General features: G+C 36.1%; 1 protein-coding gene and 1 pseudogene across 6 annotated transcripts in view; one reads left to right on the top strand and one right to left on the bottom strand.

The window, feature by feature from the left end:
* HECTD1 (HECT domain E3 ubiquitin protein ligase 1) overlaps positions 1–18,390 on the top strand; it is a 99,001-nt gene that overhangs the window by 37,634 nt on the left and 42,977 nt on the right. For all 6 annotated transcript variants that reach the window (XM_004755146.3, XM_004755144.3, XM_004755143.3 and 3 more), the window contains exons 9-16: positions 1,737–1,851; positions 2,894–3,068; positions 7,181–7,319; positions 7,509–7,679; positions 12,253–12,475; positions 12,988–13,251; positions 13,358–13,434; positions 17,856–17,990. In XM_004755146.3, the coding sequence (XP_004755203.1) occupies positions 1,737–1,851; positions 2,894–3,068; positions 7,181–7,319; positions 7,509–7,679; positions 12,253–12,475; positions 12,988–13,251; positions 13,358–13,434; positions 17,856–17,990 (1,299 nt within the window). The remainder of the gene's footprint in view (positions 1–1,736; positions 1,852–2,893; positions 3,069–7,180; positions 7,320–7,508; positions 7,680–12,252; positions 12,476–12,987; positions 13,252–13,357; positions 13,435–17,855; positions 17,991–18,390) is intronic.
* Positions 14,920–17,058, bottom strand: LOC106006080 (annotated as a pseudogene).

Genomic DNA, 18,390 nt, shown 5'->3' with positions numbered 1-18,390 from the left:
TTAGGCAAATTTCTTCAGTTTGACTTGGATTTTTTTCGATTAAATGTATATACTGTGTGTCGCATGATTATTGTTTAACTAGGAAAAAATACGTAAAAACACATAGTATAGTAGTCAGCATATCGTAGATGCTACATGGTAGCTTCTGTTATTGTCATCTTTACAGTATATGAAAATTTGGGTTAACAGCTTAGTTTTCTAATTTGGTAAGGGTGTTCTCAAGGTCAAATTCTGTTAATTTCAGTTGGTTTGGTTTTAAAGAGAATGATGCTTCTCAGGATGATAAAAGTTTTATTGACCCATTTTCTTTTGACCTATACTGTTTTACAGTTGTGAGTGGTTGGGTGGGAGAGAAGAAGCCAAATGAATTGTATTTTATCCTATCTCAACTTGATTATATGTCACCCTACAGTGAGCAATAGGTGCTATTACTAATAATGATAGGTATGACTCACTGAGCACAGAAACTCTGTGCTAGCCAGTATCTTAGGTATTTAACATGTCTTATCATTTAATCTTCATAGATTCTTCTGTTTTAATTGATTCAAAGATACACCTCCACTTTCCCCCATCCCCCTCCATACACATTTTAACATCTCTTAAATAGGAAAATGTTGTATAATTGCTGTTGATTAGATAGAAATTGCAGCATAGTTATCATTACCTGTTCATGCAACAGGAATAAAAAATCCTGTCCAATAGAGAAGCACTCAGAAATGCTGCATCTTTAATGTTCTTTATGGCACAGATGATAGCGTTGTTTGTAGAAATACAAATATTATTGATTTTGAATAAAAATTAATTAATTATGAAGAATTGTGCTTAGTATGTGAAGTTACAGAATACCTTATAGTTCATTTATAGTTTCTTATCTATTTTTATCCGTGTAATGTGTGAGAAAAAAATCTAAGTCTAAAAAAATTCTTTCATTAAGGTTAAAAAAAATTTGAAGCAATGAGAAAGTATATTACAGAATTTAACTGGCTTTTTCTTTCTTTCTTTGTGGTAATTAATGATACATCTAATAATCTGTGGCATCCTAGATTTGATAAAATGCTAAAGTATTATGATTCTGCAGTTGGCTTTTTTAGCCAGTACTGTGTACTTTGCAGATGTGTGTATGTATTCATTTATATATCAGCTATATCTGTTACATCATAACAAAGTAAGAAAAACTGGAGCTCTGAGGCTGATGAGAAAAACATGAAAGGCAGCCGGTTAGCTCAGTTGGTTAGAAAAACATGAGATGTGTTCTCTGTTCAAAAGACCTTAGCAGTCTGTTGGGGAGAGGGTCCATTGTCCGTTGAAAATTGATAAATAATGTGACTTAGTATTTTAGATATAAGTTTTGTAGTACATTCTAGGAGAATTGATTGAACATAGTAATTGGCAGTATATAGGAAATGAGGAAGATGATTACCATGTCACAAATGTACACTATTACCTCTCTGTTAAGGAACTTGGGAGGAGGAGTTTGAAGAAAAAGATTATAGGTTCACATATGAATGTACTTATTTTGAATTATTAATAAATAACCAAGTGAAATTAATCTGTAACTTTTTCAAGATCTAGAGAGACTATTTTTGAGGTGATATGTGCAAAATAGTGCGTTCAGTTGGTGTCTGCTCAATTAATATTGAGTCCGAAATCTGTGGGTACAGTTTGAGGATTACAGAGTTGGATTTTGAAATGAATTGTTAATTCTTATATTCAAATGAAATGTTTTTCTTTTCTAGACTCTGTTACGGCATGGTGCAAACCCAGATCTGAGAGATGAAGATGGGAAAACTCCTTTAGATAAAGCGCGGGAAAGGGGCCATAGTGAAGTAGTAGCTATTCTTCAATCTCCAGGTAAGTGGTACAGTCTTTCCTTTATGCCATCTGCTGTTATTTTTCAGCTTCACTTTTATAGATAGAGTTTCTTATGTATGTATTAACATAATATAAATGAACTGTTGCTGTTAAGTCAAGTAATTATATGCACATACTTTAACATATTATAAACTTTTAACAGTACTGCTCAGTGTTCTTTGAGACTGGTGCATAATTTCAGAATGACAAAACCAAAAGTTTTTTTTTAAGATTTTACTTATCTGTTTGTCAGAGAGAGAAAGAGCACACACAAGCAGGGGGAGCAGCAGGCAGAGGGAGAAGCAGGCTCCCTGCTCAGCAAGGAGCCCAGTGTGGGGCTGGAGCCCAGGAACCCAGGATCATGACCTGAGCCAAACCGACTGAGACACCTAGGCATTCCAAAAACAAAAAGTTTAAGGGGCATGGGAATGTCATAAAGAACAGTTAGGTGTTATATAGATGAAGTAATTTGACCAAATTTTTAAGTTTTCACAGAGTAGATGAATCTGAAAACTTTGTGAAATAATTCCTAGAATCAAGTGGAATTTCCAAAATTATTTCCCTAAGTTGTGATTCAGCTCATTGGTGGAACTAGCATTCTTTAGTATTCTTGTGCTTGCTTCAGGCAGCACATGTACTGAAATGAATTGGAACAGTATTATTTTTACAAATGCCTTTGATAGATATAGTATCTTAATTTCAGTTTAATTATTTTTAATTAGGGATACTTTTTTTTCTCTTAAGTATTTGTTTGAGAGAGAGGGAGAGCACACACAAACAGTGAGAGGGGCAAGGGAGAGGGAGAGAGTGAGAGAGAATATCAAGCAAACTCCCTGCTGAGTGTGGGGCCTGATGCAGGGCTCTATCCCATGACCCTGAGATCATAACCCAGGCCAAAATCAAGAGTTAAATGCCCAACTGACTGAGCCACCCCGGTGCCCCGGGGATAATTATAGTTTGAAATTCCGTACATCCTAATGTTTTTTTCATTGAAAGAAAAATTTTCCCAAAATTTATTTTATTGAACAACGTTTGTCTGCAGGTGATTGGATGTGTCCAGTTAATAAAGGAGATGATAAGAAAAAGAAAGACACAAACAAAGATGAAGAAGAATGTAATGAACCAAAAGGAGATCCAGAAATGGCACCTATATACTTGAAAAGGTTATTGCCAGTGTTCGCACAGACATTTCAGCAAACTATGCTGCCTTCAATAAGGTAGTTATTTGTAGTATCTGTGTTTATTGAAAAGGTGTGGTAAGAATAAAATTTAGATTGGAGATTTGATTGGAGATTTAAAGTTAAATCTTTTCTTCTGATTATCTGACTTAAGGAATTTTGAAAATCAAAAAGGCTAGATTCCTAACAGTTTTTGTAGCTCCCTGAGTATCAACTTTAGAGAAATTTTGGTAAGTACAGCAAACATTTATTGAGCTTTATGGAGACCTTTTTGGTAGAGGCAATGTGAGATGGTTGTTGGAAATTTACCCAAAGAAATGGGACTTGGCTTTTGCTTACAGTACCCTTTGTTGCAGGTACTGAGGAAGATGTGATTAATGAGAGTAGTAAGTGATAAGACTAGACATACCATCAGAGTTCTCTGGGAATATAGATAATTTAACAGTTAACTGGGGTGCAGAGTTGGAGAAGATTTTATGCAGAAGTGAGATTTAAATTGGGGTTTAAAGGATACTTGGGGATTTTGTAGGCAGACAGATTGGAAGGATCACTAGGCAACTTTATGTGCAAAGGCACGGAGGCATGAGTCAGTCCATCCTGTTAAAAATCCTGGTGGCTCTCTTTCTATAATGTGTCTTTCCTGTTCAACTGTTGCTAATAACTCTGGTTCGTAGTCTGTAGTTTGAGTACTGCAGTTTCCTCTTAATTAGTCTTTCTTTTCTCTTGCTCTTTTCTAATATGTTCCTACATACTAGTCTATTTTATTTTATTTTAAAGATTTTATTTATTTATTTGACAGAGAGAGAGATCACAAGTAGGCCGAGAGACTGGCAGAGAGAGAGGGGGAAGCAGGCTCTCTGCTTCACAGAGAGCCTGATGGGGGACTCCATCCCAGGACCTGGGATCATGACCTGAGCCAAAGGCAGAGGCTTAATCCACTGAACCACCCAGGCACCCCCTCGTCTAATTTATTTTAAAAATCATAATTACATCACCTTCTGATTTAAACCTCCAGTAGCTTCCATCTGGCTTTAACTAAAACCTCTTTTTTTTTTTTTTTGAAGAGAGAGTGAGAGCTTGAGGGCACTGGGGGATGAGGGAAGAGAGGGAGGGAGAGAATCTCAAGCAGACTTCTCGCTGAGCACAGAGCCTGGACAAGGGCCTTGATCTCACAACCCTGAGTCCAAATCAAGAGTATAACTGACTGAGCTTAACTGACTGAGCCACCCAGGTGCCCTTAAAACACTTGGGCGTACAAAGTCTTACATAAGCCCCACCCATTTCCCTGACCTCATTTAGTACTATCTAACCCCTAGCCCATTACACGTACAATAAGCTAGCCTTTTTTCTATTTTTGAAACACTTCAAATACATTCTTAACTTAGGGCTTTTGTACTTCCCTTTATTGGAAACTTTTCTTATCCTTGGGTCTTTTGGGTGGTTTGTTGCTTCATATTGTTTAGGTCTCAGTTCAGATGTTCCATCCACTGATGTTTTTGTTCATCTAATTTAAATTACCCCTGGGATACCTTTCACATAAATTATGATGTCTTAATGTCTTTACAGAGCTTTCAGTGTCTGAAATCTTGCTCTTCTTTGACTTGTGTTTGTTTAATTGTCTGTCTCCCCTCCAAAGTGAACTCATTGAGAGCTGGCCTATGTACAGCTATATTCTTGCAAAGATAAAGAGGTATAGAACAGGGCTTGATATTCAGTAGGTCCTTAGTAGATATTTAGAGCATAATTGAGTGAATGTGTTTTGTTAGCAGTTGTAATTATTTTAATATTAATGGAGTGTGTTTGGATTAATGGGATATATTTGGATATCTCAGAGAACAATGTTAAGGTAGAGAGGAGGCCTTTGAAGACCTCTGTGGCCAGTGCTAATGAGCCATACTCCACAGTTGAGGAAGGGTCATTACATACCTGTGAGGATATTTGTCACAGTTAATTTTGTGATTTATGAAGATTCCATTGGCAGCCCAGTGGAGAAAAGTACCAGAAGGCCAAGAATGAAAACTACATAGGTTCATTGCAAGATGAACTTCAAAAACAGTTGCTGGGGGACTAGATTGGTGGAAACAAATTCAAAAGGTTGAGAGATGGGTTGTATAGGGATTAGTGACCAGTTAGTTGTGAGAGGTGAAGGAAAGGAATAGGTGAAGAATGAGTACTGAATTTTTGAGTGATTGAGAATTTGATATTGGATATTTTAAGTTAAGGAGATCTTTAGAACAAGTAGATTTGTAAGATTCAAGTGCCTAGAAGTTGACATTAAAGTGCAGGCAGACCGTTTTAAGTAGGAGAAAGTGTCAGTAAAATAATTCACTGTGACCATTAAAGTGCTTGGTTTTTATTCTTCTCTAAATAGGTACAGAGGTATAGGTATGAGTGGCCCTCTCCTTTTTTTAAACAAAACTTAGAATTCTCTTGAGGAGTCAGCAAGTTCAATTTTGAACAAGATAATTTGGCCTGAATGTTTTAGAGGACTAGCTGTCATGCCAATAAAAGAATCCTGATATATTTGGAGTAGAACTGCTTCATGATAAGGTCATCAGAAAACTATAAAAGTATGCCACCATATAACAGATTCCTTATTAGATGGTTCTTTCTTTCTTTCTTTTTTTTAAAAATTTATTTATTTGAGAGTGTGTGCATAAGCAAGCAGGGGGAGGGGCGGAGGAGCGGAGGGAGAAAGAGAAGTGGGTGGGGGGGAAAGATTCTCAGGTAGGGCTCCATTCCTTGACCCCGAGCTCATGACCTGAGCCAAAACCAAGATTCAGATACTTAGCTGCCTGAGCCACCTGGGTTCCCCTCGATTGTTCTTTTCTTTTTTCTTTTTTTTCGATGGTTATTTTCTATCACTTTTAAATGTTTCAGGGTTGGGGATTGGAATTTTGGAATTACAGGTAATTTTTTTTCTCTTTTGTTAATTTGTGTTTCCTAAAGTTTCTACAATAACTTTATGGTACTTATAAAATAAATAAATAGATAAATGTATGTACCTTTGTATGTTTCAGGATTATCTAAATATAATTTTAGTTTTAGTACATTCGATGTTGAATTCTCCAGGTAATAGTTATACACATTTAATTGTGGCAAGTAAGAAAGCATAAGCATTAGTTAAGAGCTCAGACTCTAGAGGCATTGCAGAGTGGCTACTTCCTAAATATGTGGCCATGAAAAAGGTACTTAACCTCTTTTATCTTAATTGGTTTCTCCTAAAGTGAAGATAATTACATTGAATTCTCTTTAGGTTTGAGAATAAAAATTAAGTATTGAGGTATTGAGTATGTATTGAGTTTATTAGGTATGTATTGAGTGTTGGCATAGTTGCGCCTAATATTTTAGAGGTATTGGCTCAGGTCATGATTATGGGATCCTGGAATCGACACCCACATCAGATTCCCTACTCTTTGGCCTACCATATTCTATAACATATTTGATTTTATAATAAAATGCTTTTTCACTTGAAGAATATATAGTGTTATGAATTTCAGCTAAAGAGAATTGGAAAAAAAAATAGAGTTGGGATATACATCGAGTAGGGACCACATGCTGTAGAAATTCATGTGTCACCTGCCTTTATTTGACTTTAAGTAGGAATTTTGCTTGTCCATCCTTGTGGAAGTTACCGCAAATCAGGGTAACAACAATATCTATACGTCGGTGCCTAGGATATTGTTATATGCTCAGAAAATACGTGTTAAATGAACTATCTTTTATGTGATAGACCAATTTCTTTTGAGTCTATTATAATTTAAATGTATGTTATATACTTGTTTATTTTATTTTAAAAGAATAGGTTCCTTGTTATAAAACTGAGTTAGTTTGTATGACTTTATTGAGTATCTGTGTTCTAAGCAAAGCAGTGGATGAGTATAGAAAGAAAAAGAGCCATGCCAAATTGTTCACGGTGGAAGTATTTAAGGATTTGGGATTACTAGGATCTCTTACTTTCCATTTATATGAGAACATAGTTACATATATTTCTTTTTGTATACATTTATTCAGTTTACTTTTTAACAGAGTGTGTAAACCTTACCATTGGATATTTTTGTTTTCTTTAATGTATAATTGCATTTTGTTTTATTTTAGGTTCTTTTCCTGGCTTCCTAAAATCATTTTATTTATTTATTTATTTTTTTAAGGAAGGCAAGTCTTGCTCTGATTCGAAAAATGATTCATTTTTGCTCTGAAGCACTCTTAAAAGAAGTTTGTGATTCTGATGTTGGTCACAATTTGCCTACAGTACTAGTGGAAATCACTGCAACTGTCCTTGATCAAGAGGTCAGATTTTTATCTTTTTTGAAATTCTGGTAGCTTTAATTCCCTTTAGACAATGGTTAGCAAAATAATTTAATTTTTGTCCTAATTTTAGTAAATCGTTTTGTTTATGAAATTACTGCATTTGTCTACTTCAGGCAGTTAAATTTATTTTTATCGTTTTTCCTTAATTGCCTTTTTGTTTTCCCCCAGGATGATGATGATGGCCACTTGCTGGCTTTACAAATCATAAGAGATTTGGTAGATAAAGGTGGTGATATTTTTTTGGATCAGCTAGCCAGACTTGGTGTAATTAGTAAAGTGTCAACTTTGGCAGGACCTTCCTCTGATGATGAGAATGAAGAGGAATCAAAACCAGAAAAAGTGAGTGATGTTGTTTGCAGTGTTATCAGGAATAGAGTTTTTTAGAGGAAATCTAGTTACAATTTACGATGACTTTTGATAAAATAATGGCAGTATGAGGTAGTACTAGAATTTTTATAAAATTTGGTTATTTTTACTTTAAGATTTTATTTTTTTATTTTGGAGAAAGAATGTGATCAGGGGAAGGGGCAGAGGAAGAAGAGAGAAAATTTGAAACTGACTCTGTGCTGAGTGTGGAGCCTGATCAGGGCTCAATCCTACAATCCTGAGATCATGATCCAAACCAAAACCAAGAGTTGGACGCTAAACCAACTAATCCATGCAGGCACCCCCCCGAATTTGGTTATTTTTAGAAAGTTTATTGATAAAATTTAAAACTTACAGAAAAATTGCAAATAGAGTATCAGAGTGTTCTTTATAAATTCACTAATTATTGACATTTTGCTCAATTTACTTTATTTATACAGACACTATGTGTGTGTATACATTTAAGAAATATTATTTGAAGGGCACCTGGCTGGCTCATTTGGTAGTGCATACAACACTTGAGCTTGGGGTTGTGAGTTTGAGCCCCATATTGGTTGTAGAGAATACTTAAAAGTAAAATATTTAAGAAGTATCTGGGTGACTTTGTCATTTAAGTATCTGACTCTTGATCTTAGTTTAGATCTTGATCCTCACGGTTGTGAGTTCAGGCTCTGTGTTGAGCTCTACACTGGGCCTAGAGCCTACTTAAAGAAAAGAAAATTATTATTATTTTAATGATTGTATTTATTTGCCAGAGAGAGAGCACAGGCAGGGGGACAAGCAGGCAGAGGTATTAGCAGGCTCCCTGCAGGGAGCCCACCCAATGTGGGACCTGATCCCAGGATCTTGGGACCATAACCCAAGCTAAAGGTAGACACCCAACTGACTAAGCCATCCAGGTGCTCCCAAAATATTATTTGAATATTATTTGAGAAGATGGGTACATAGTGCCCCTTTTAACAACCTAAAACTTCACCAAAAAACTAGGACATTCTCTTGTATAATACTGGTTAGTTATCAAAGTCAGGAAATTTATATTTATTTACTATTAACTAACTAAATAAGTAGATTTTATTTATTTGACAGAGAGACAGCAAGAACAGGAGCACAAGCAGGAAGAGTGGAAAAGGGAGAAGCAGGCTTCCTGCCAAGCAGGGAACCCAATGCATGGCTCGATTGCAGACCTTGGGATTGTGACCTGAGCCGAAGGCAGATGCTTAATGACTGAGCTACCAGGCGCTTCTATTTATTTATTTTTAAAGATTTTATTCATTTGAGAGAGAGAGAATGCTCGAGTATGAGCAGAAGGGAATGGCAGAGGGAGAGGGAAAAGCAGATTCTCTACTGAGCAGGGAGCCTGATTGGAGGTTCAATCCCAGAACCCTTAGATCGTGACCTGAGCTGAAGGCAGATGCCACACAGGTGGCTGAAGCCACACAGGTGTCCCGAAGATAATCTGTTTAAACTCTGATGCTTGAACAAGTGGGTACATACAGACACAAAAAAGAAATTTTGATTATACTATGGGTACCACATACAAAATTAATAGAAAATGAATCACAGCCTGAAATGTATGGGCATATAAAACTTAAAGAGGGAAAGGAAGAAAATCTTACTGACCTTGATCATGACAAAGATTTCTTAAATAGGACATTAAAAACTTATATTGTAAGGGTGCCTGGCTGGCTAAGCTGGAAGAGTATCCAATTTTGATCTCAGGGTTGTGAATTCAAGCCCCACATTGGGTATAAAAATTACTTAAAAATAAATAAATTAAAAGGTTATACTATACAAGAGCAAAATAAATTGGTAAATTTTCTTTTATCAAAAGTAATCTTCTGTTCTTTAAGATACCTTGTTTAGAAAATGGAAAGATGAGTTCTTGTGTGGCTCATTGGTTGTGTGTCTGATTCTTGATTTTGTCTCAGGTCATGATCTCAGAGTCATGGGGTCAAGCGCCATGTTGGGCTCCATGCTCAGCTTGGAGTCTGCTTGAGATGCTCTCTCTCCCTCTCCTTTTGCCCCTCTCTTTGCTGTACTATAATATACACACATACATACGTACATAGCTTAAAAAGAAAATGAAAAGACAACCCAGAAGATACTCTTTGTCTAAAAATATTTTATTAGGCCTTCATTTTTGATGGATATTTTCAGTGCCTGCAAGGACTTTTGGCTAATCATTTTCAGAGATGGTCCATTGTCACCTGATGTACATAGTCTCCATTGAGAAATTCGCTTTATTTCTCATCTTAGTTCTTTGGTACATAACATATATATATTTTTAAGATTTATTTATTTGAGAGAGAGTGTGTGAGTGAGAGAGAGCACAAGCATGGGGTGGGTCACAGGGAGAGGGAGAATGAGGCTCCCTGCTCAGCAGGGAGCCTCATGTGGGGCTCAATCCCAGGACCCTGGGATCATGACCTGGGCTGAAGGCAGTCACTTAACCAACTGAGACACCCCGGTGCCCCAACTTAACATCTCTTCTAACAACATTTTTTTCTTCCTCTGGCTATTCTTGTGATTTTAAGCAGTGTGACTTTGCTCTTCTTTGTTGTGCTTGGTGTACTTGTGTAAATATGCACGTGTGAGTGTCCATTCCTGCTCAGGGTTTAATTTTCTTTGATCTGTGGGATTAAACTTTTTATCAGATTTGAAACTTTTCAGCATTTGAAATGCAACTGTCTGACCACTTTGTGTGATCTCTGGGAATTATCCAGCTTAATAATTTTCCATTTGTTCTTTGCCTATCCTTTATGGAGTGTCACCCGAGAAATGTGTGGTCCAGTACTCGTTAGAGACTGATGGTGACCATTTTGCCAATTTCTAGAAGTCTTTTTGACTTGGCTCCCTAATCCTGAACTCATCGTCCATATGTTCTGTTTGCTTTAGCCTCTTCAAACACATATCTCTATTTCCTGAAGTCATACTGCTCGACTCTCTTTGTGTTTCTTCTTAGCCAGAAATTTTTGTCTGGAACTAAGGGGCTTAACTTGTTTTTTTCTGTTTTCTGGGGGATCATGGTCTTATATTGCATATTGCCCAATGTTTGAGACACTTTTTCACGTATTTTGACTAGCTTTTCGTTGTTTACAGTGCGTAAAGAAGTCTTGGTGCTTGTTAACTCATTGCGGCTTAGAGCAAAAGTAGTTTAAAGAAATTTATAATCCGTACTTTACAATCTCATTTTAGTGTTATAAGCTAACTACTTCAGTTTTTTATGTTCAAAAAAGTATGTAAAAATATTTTTTAAGTGTAACAAGTTTTTTTGAAGTTTAAAAGTGCTTTACCCAGGGGTACCTGGGTGGCTCAGTCAGTTAAGCACCTTCCTTGGTCTCAGGTCTTGATCTTGGTGTCTTGGGTTTGAGCCTGTTTTGGGCTCCCTCCCACTCATGCTCTCTCTGTCTCAAATAAGTAAATAAAATCTTGAAAAAAAAAAAAGTGCTTTACCACATACACATGTATGTACACAAATACCAAGTTCACAATGGTTTTTTTTTTTAAAGATTTTATTTATTTATTTGACAGAGAGAAATCACAAGTAGATGGAAAGGCAGGCAGAGAGAGAGAGAGAGAGGGAAGCAGAGAGCCCGACACAGGACCCGATCCCAGGACCCTGAGATCATGACCCCAGCCGAAGGCAGCAGCTCAACCCACCAAGCCACCCAGGCGCTCCTCACATATGGTTTTGATGAATATTCTTAATATTTAAATGTTGTCAACACAATAAAATTTTTCAGGATGTCAGGCTAAGAAAACAGTGTTTACAAATTGCTTTTTCTTTTAAGCATGCTCAAAAATCTTTTTTTTTTTTAAGATTAAAAAAAAAAAATTTGAGACACAGTGGGACGCCTGGGTGGCTCAGTTAAGTGGCTGCCTTCGGCTCAGATCATGATCCCAGCGTCCTGGGATTGGGTCCCACATCGGGCTCCTTGCTCAGCAGGGAGCCTGCTTCTCCCTCTGCCTCTGCCTGCCAATCTGTCTGCCTGTGCTCACTCTCTCTGACAAATAAATAAATAAAATCTTTAAAAAAAAATTTTTTTTTTGAGACACAGAGACAGCACAAGTGGGGAGGATAATTAGGTAGTTTTGTGTAGACCAAATCTGTTGGTCTTCTCTATCAGTACACCTGGAAATGTTGTAACTTAGGTTGTTATTTATATAACTTTTTTTTTGTTTTTAAGATTTCCTTTATTTATTAGAATAAGAGAGAGGACAAGCCGGGGGTATGGGGGTCAGGGGAGAGAAGCAGGCTCAATCCCAGGACTCTGGGATCAGGAACTGAGCAGAAGGCAGATGCTTAACTAATTGAGCCACCCAGGTGCCCCTATTTATGTAACTTTCTTGACATTTTTAGGACTTGTAAGATTTAGCTATAGGTAATTAGTTGAATCAAAATACATACTAAACTGTAGGCAACTGAGTATATAAGTTCAGAATGGTTTAGTTCTAAATTTGATACTAGGACATATTTTTAAAAACCTGTGAGTATTTGATACAGATATTGTTTTCCTTGTTTCATTGAATAATTTTACACATTTAGGAAGATGAACCACAGGAGGATGCTAAAGAATTGCAGCAAGGTAAACCATATCATTGGAGAGACTGGTCAATCATTAGGGGAAGGGACTGTTTATATATATGGAGTGATGCAGCAGCCTTGGAATTATCTAATGGCAGTAATGGATGGTTCAGATTTATCTTGGATGGAAAACTAGCCACCATGTATTCAAGTGGTAGTCCTGAAGGTGGATCGGACAGTTCAGGTAATGTTTTATTTCTTCTAAAATGTTTTATTAGTTTCTGTAATTTTGATGATTTGTTTTTATGCTGATAATTTTGCTAGCATTGTCATAGAAATAGCACATTTTTGATGATTATAGGCCAATTTATTTATTATCAACAGAGAAAAACTGTTCTACCATGAAAGCATTTAAGAAATGCCTTTTTATTGTATGAGACAAGGAATAGCACTGTACGTACTTTTACTCTCTCTAATGTTAGGTAAAACTACCTCTTACCATGTAATGATGAATTGTATGTGTGTGAAGCCTCTTCAAGTAGTATCTTTTCCAAAAGCCTTATATTTTAAAAAATTACGCCTGTAGGAGTGCTTTATGCCTGAATCTATATATATCAAACCAGTGTGAATATACCAAAGAATAAAACTCTGCTAATTTTTTTATATTAAGCAGATACTCCAACAGGTAGCTTAAAAAATAAAAAAAGGAATATTTGAAAAGAATGAGGTTTTAAAATAATCATTTTGTCTTTATAGAAAGCAGAAGTGAATTCTTAGAGAAGTTACAAAGAGCTCGAGGCCAAGTAAAGCCATCTACTTCAAGTCAACCTATACTCTCAGCACCAGGACCCACTAAACTCACTGTAGGAAATTGGTCACTAACTTGTTTGAAAGAAGGAGAAATCGCTATTCATAACTCAGATGGTCAGCAAGCAACAATACTGAAAGAAGATTTACCTGGTTTTGTATTTGAATCTAATAGAGGAACCAAACATTCATTTACTGCAGAAACTTCTCTGGGTAAGTTGTATAGAATATATAAGTTTAACACATAAAAATAAATGAGTATCTTAAATTGCAGTGAAATACATTCTGTGAAATGTCCTTTTTTTTTTGTTTTTTAAAGGTTCAGAATTTGTGACTGGTTGGACTGGTAAAAGAGGCAGAAAATTGAAATCTAAATTAGAAAAAACAAAGCAAAAGGTATATTTGTGAGATTTTCTTTTTCTTTCTTTTTTTTTTTTTTTTGTCATTTATACTGACTTGGTAAGGTTTCATTGGTATATTGCAAGCATTTAAAAAATTGGGCCATATAACACAAGTTACCCTAATCTAACATATTTTGTTTTTCTTTTTCTGTGCTCATTATTTTATGTTCCACAGGACATACACATTTCCTTATAATTTTATACACATGCTAAACATAAACATTAAAACAAAATTTGTAAGACAATAAAATTTAAATTTTTGACTTGTTAATGTCACAAAAACTTTGAACTCATGCTTTAATTATTATTACAGTGGTGTTGAAAACATCATTTTATTTTACAATCCTGATTTAATATTCATGATAAAGCAATTTGAATGTCTGGTTCTAGATTCAGATATTTTGATGCTTAGTTTAAACGTCATCTTAGGTGAAATAATTGTTTCAAAAAGATATAGGAGTGGGGCGCCTGGGTGGCTCAGTGGGTTAAAGCCTCTGCCTTTGGCTCAGGTCATGATCCTAGGGATCCTGTCCTGGGATCGAGCCCCGCATCGGGCTCTCTGCTCCGTGGGGAGCCTGCTTCCTCCTCTCTCTCTGCCTGCCTCTCTGCCTACTTGTGATCTCTGTCAAATAAATAAATAAATAAAATATTAAAAAAAAAAAAGATACAGGAGCAAGTGTTTACTGACTCCATCTCTAAAATAACAATAATAATTTTTAAATTTTATCCATTAAGTATGCTTCCTCCCCACCCCACCTCCCCAAATAAGGCTACATAACTCTTGGACTGGCTTAATAGAGAGAGCATGCAACTCTTGATTTTGGAATTTAAGTCCAAGCCCCACATTGGATATGGAGATTACTTAAAAATATAAGCCAGTATATTTCCATCTTTATTATATCAATTTTTGCTTTTTATTTTTCATTTTTAAAAGAGACAATAATCCCATAATTAGATTCAGTATTTTCTGATGGCAGAAATTTTTATTTTACCTACAATGATATAGAATAGTTTTTTCATACAGTATATGAAGAATGCTTTTAGGTGTTTTGAATTAGGATCTTACTGTGTTTCTTTTTTTTTTTAATTTTTTATTTTTTATAAACATATATTTTTATCCCCTGGGGTACAGGTCTGTGAATCACCAGGCTTACACACTTCACAGCACTCACCAAATCACATACCCTCCCCAATGTCCATAATCCCACCCCCTTCTCCCAAACCCCCTCCCCCCGGCAACCTCAGTTTGTTTTGTGAGATCAAGAGTCACTTATGGTTTGTCTCCCTCCCAATCCCATCTTGTTTCATTTATTCTTCTTCTACCCACTTAAGCCTCCATGTTGCATCACCACTTCCTCATATCAGGGAGATCATATGATAGTTGTCTTTCTCTGCTTGACTTATTTCGCTAAGCATGATACGCTCTAGTTCCATCCATGTTGTTGCAAATGGCAAGATTTCATTTCTTTTGATGGCTGCATAGTATTCCATTGTGTATATATACCACATCTTCTTGATCCATTCATCTGTTGATGGACATCTAGGTTCTGGATCTTACTGTGTTTCTTATGGCTTTGGCTTAGAAATAGTAGTAATAGGTTTTATTTGGAGCAGTTATACATAACATGTTTATGTCTCCATTTCTGCTTGTTAATGTGTTGGGCCATCCTAAAGATACTTCCAGATGCTAGACCTTGGAAAGAAACACTTTCATTTCTTTAGACACATATATATTATCTCTATAGCTATATATATGACTTTGTGATTGCTTCTTTGTTTTTAAAGAGTGTGAGGTCATAAGTTTTTTCTAATTCAGGGTATCTTAAGGGCATTTGAGGAAGAAATATCTCAATTGAAGATAGCCATTAGATTCTAAAAGGAATTTGAACTAAATATAGTCCATTTTTGTTATTCATAATAGTTGTGTTATGTAAAGCTTCTGTGAATACTGAACTACTGCTCTTAGGGGAAACACAGGGTGAGGTTCTTTTGAGGCTCTGGTCACATTTTTGTAACTGATCCATACCTAACCTTATTTTATGTCCCTTTCTGTTTAAAGATATCATCTTTAATGTGTATTACTGACTTCTTAACACTGAACTTGGGGCCATTAACATCCTCATGCCTGAATGAAGTTTACCTAACACACATTTTCTCCTTAAGACATGTGTCATGCCTTCTTGTGCTTAGAAACACTGGGCAGCATTTCAGTACTATGTATGGTGGCCATTTTAAACAGTGAAAGCACCAATAAAATCACAGAAATGTTAAAAACTTGGCACAAAATAGAGTGTGGAAAGAGGACACTTGTTTGTAAAGAGCTAATTCAAGTATGACACTTGGTTAAAGGTAGAGTCGCTTTGTTTGACCTCACCTGGGAACATGCGCATGAGGCACCTCTCAAGTTTTTGTTGCACTGTGCATGTCCACAAGTGACTGTGAGAGCACTCTAAGTATTGATTTGGAGATTATAGATTTTAATGAGTAGTTGAACTCATGAATATAGAATTCTCAAATAATGAGGATCAATTGTAATTTTTTGTAAACTTACCACTGAGCTATCTCAGGAATTTCTTGTAATTCCTGATAGGTTGTATTAACCAACCAAATTCAGAGTCAGTGGGAACTGAAATTTCACAATACAGAAGAAAAGTAAGAAGTAGAATAAATTAAGAAGAACTAGTCTCAGTCCTTTATTTTGATATTCTTAAAGAATATATGATTATTGACTTCGTTTCTTAAAGTGGATAGTATCTTACTGACCATGTGGCTATTCTTTGGGTATGGAAATAGTACATATCAAAATATACTGATTTTACGTAAAAGTAATTTTAACTATTCATTTTAACCTTCGTTTTTCTTATTAATACTGTTTTACAAAGGGGTAATGTCTTAAGTGTTGTTTAATATTCAGAGCTTACTTTCCTCCTAATTCTGAAAGGCATACCAAAATAGAATGAAAAAGTACTATTAATTCATTTCAGGACTCAATTTTAATTTTATCAGACCCAAACCTGGAACACATTAATTTATTTTTAATTTTAGTTTCTTTTTCAAGTTCCAAAAAGGCTTTATTACATACAGAGGGGGAAGGGTTCAGTCCTTCTTGGCAACCTCTTTGCTCATGGCTGCCAGATCATTGCTCAGCTCCTTTTTCTTCCTCTTGGCATGGATGTGTGTCCCTACACTTTTCTTGATGACCTTGAGGGCACACTTGTCCTTGGAGACCTTGAACAGCTCCATAGCATACTGCTGGTATGGGATGAAGCTGCGTAACTCTCAGATCCTATCTTGCATGAACTTGGTTTGCTTGGTGAGGTGCCCATGGCGGCAGCTGTGCATGCTCATGTTCTTAGTCACTTTGTGGTCCTTGTTGAGGCCCATGGTGGTAGAGTAGTACAGAGCCATGGCTGCTGTTCCTCCATGGCTCCAGTGGTGGAAAGGCGCAAATAACATTAATTTAAGTAAAAGGTGGCTAGTACCCAAACCAACTGTGGTCATTATGATTAAATATATAAATCTATAGAGTGTCATTTATACTTGGAATAATATAAATAGAAAAAAGAGTAAAACCTAAAGCACAGGGGCGCCTGGGTGGCTCAGTCAGTTAAGTGTCTGCCTTCAGCTTAGGTCATAATCTTGGGGTCCTGGAATCGAGCCCCGCTTCAGGCTCCCTGCCCAACGGGGAGTCTGTTCCTCCATTTGCCTCTGCCCCTCCCCCTACTCGTGTGCTCTTTCTCTCCCTGCCATAAGTAAATAAAATCTTAAAAAAAAATCCCAAACCTAAAGTACACCCCTAAAGCAAAACCTAAAGTAAAGAGAAAAGAATAAAACCTAAAGTACACCCCTAAAGTCTAAAACCTAAAGTTGAACCCTGTTAAAAGGTTCAGCTTCAGGGGAGTTCCTTTCTGTATACAAGATGGAAGGCTGTCTAACTCATGGAACATTGAATAAAGCCAAGTAGGTCTTTAAGTAAGTTTTAAGGAAAAGTTAAAAAGATTCAACTTTGGTTGATTGAGCTATAGGTGGCTTAATTTTTTTTTTTTTTTTTGCTTATTTATATTTTCTAATTGGTTCACTGTAATTAGGTTACTTTTATTTAAAAAAAGCAAAGTTAATTTTTTACAAGTTGTTAAAGTTTATTTAAATGAAATAAGCTCCTCTTTGGCATATGAATACAAAGTTTAAACAACCAAAAATTAAGGTTATGAGTTATTTTATTTGATATTGCTTAAATCTACTAGAGTACTTTTTCACCTGTTAGAACCTTTGACATATATGAGTAGAAGTAGTAGCATTTCTTGGAAGTTGGTAATGAAACAAAAAATTTACAAGTTGCACATTTATATGTAGGTAGAAGAGTTTTGTTCAAACTGTTAACTGTGAGAATTCATATTTGCCATTTTAATTTGGTAGGTACGAACTATGGCCCGAGATTTATATGACGACCACTTTAAAGCTGTGGAAAGCATGCCTCGTGGAGTAGTGGTAACACTCAGAAACATAGCAACTCAGTTAGAGTCATCTTGGGAACTTCATACAAATAGACAAGTATGTTAATTCAGCCTCTTGGTTTTATGACGCACATTGATCTTGGTTTAGTTTTTCCCCCTTTACCCTTATATTCTGGGTAATGATTAGGGGTCAGCAAATTACCACCCATGGGCTAAATTAGGCCTGCCACCTATTTTTATATGGCTTTGTAAGAATGGTTTTTATATTTTTAAATGGTTGAAAACAAATCAGAAGTAAGAGTAGTACTTTCTGATACATGAAAATTACACGAAAATGTAATGATAGTGTCCAAAAGTAGTTTTATTGCTCACAGCCATACTCACTCTTTTATCTGTTGTCTGTGACTGCTTTGGTCATGTGGCTGCAGGGCAGAGTTGAATAGGTGTGACAGAGGCCAGATAGCCTATAAAGCCCCAAATACTTCTAATTGTCCCTT

The sequence above is a fragment of the Mustela putorius genome, unplaced genomic scaffold (assembly GCF_011764305.1).
Source record: "Mustela putorius furo isolate JIRA1106 unplaced genomic scaffold, ASM1176430v1.1 tig00003898_pilon_pilon_pilon, whole genome shotgun sequence".
In the NCBI taxonomy this organism is placed as follows: domain Eukaryota; kingdom Metazoa; phylum Chordata; class Mammalia; order Carnivora; family Mustelidae; genus Mustela; species Mustela putorius.
Note: the sequence above shows the minus strand (reverse complement) of the source record. Positions and strands in the feature narration are given on the sequence as shown.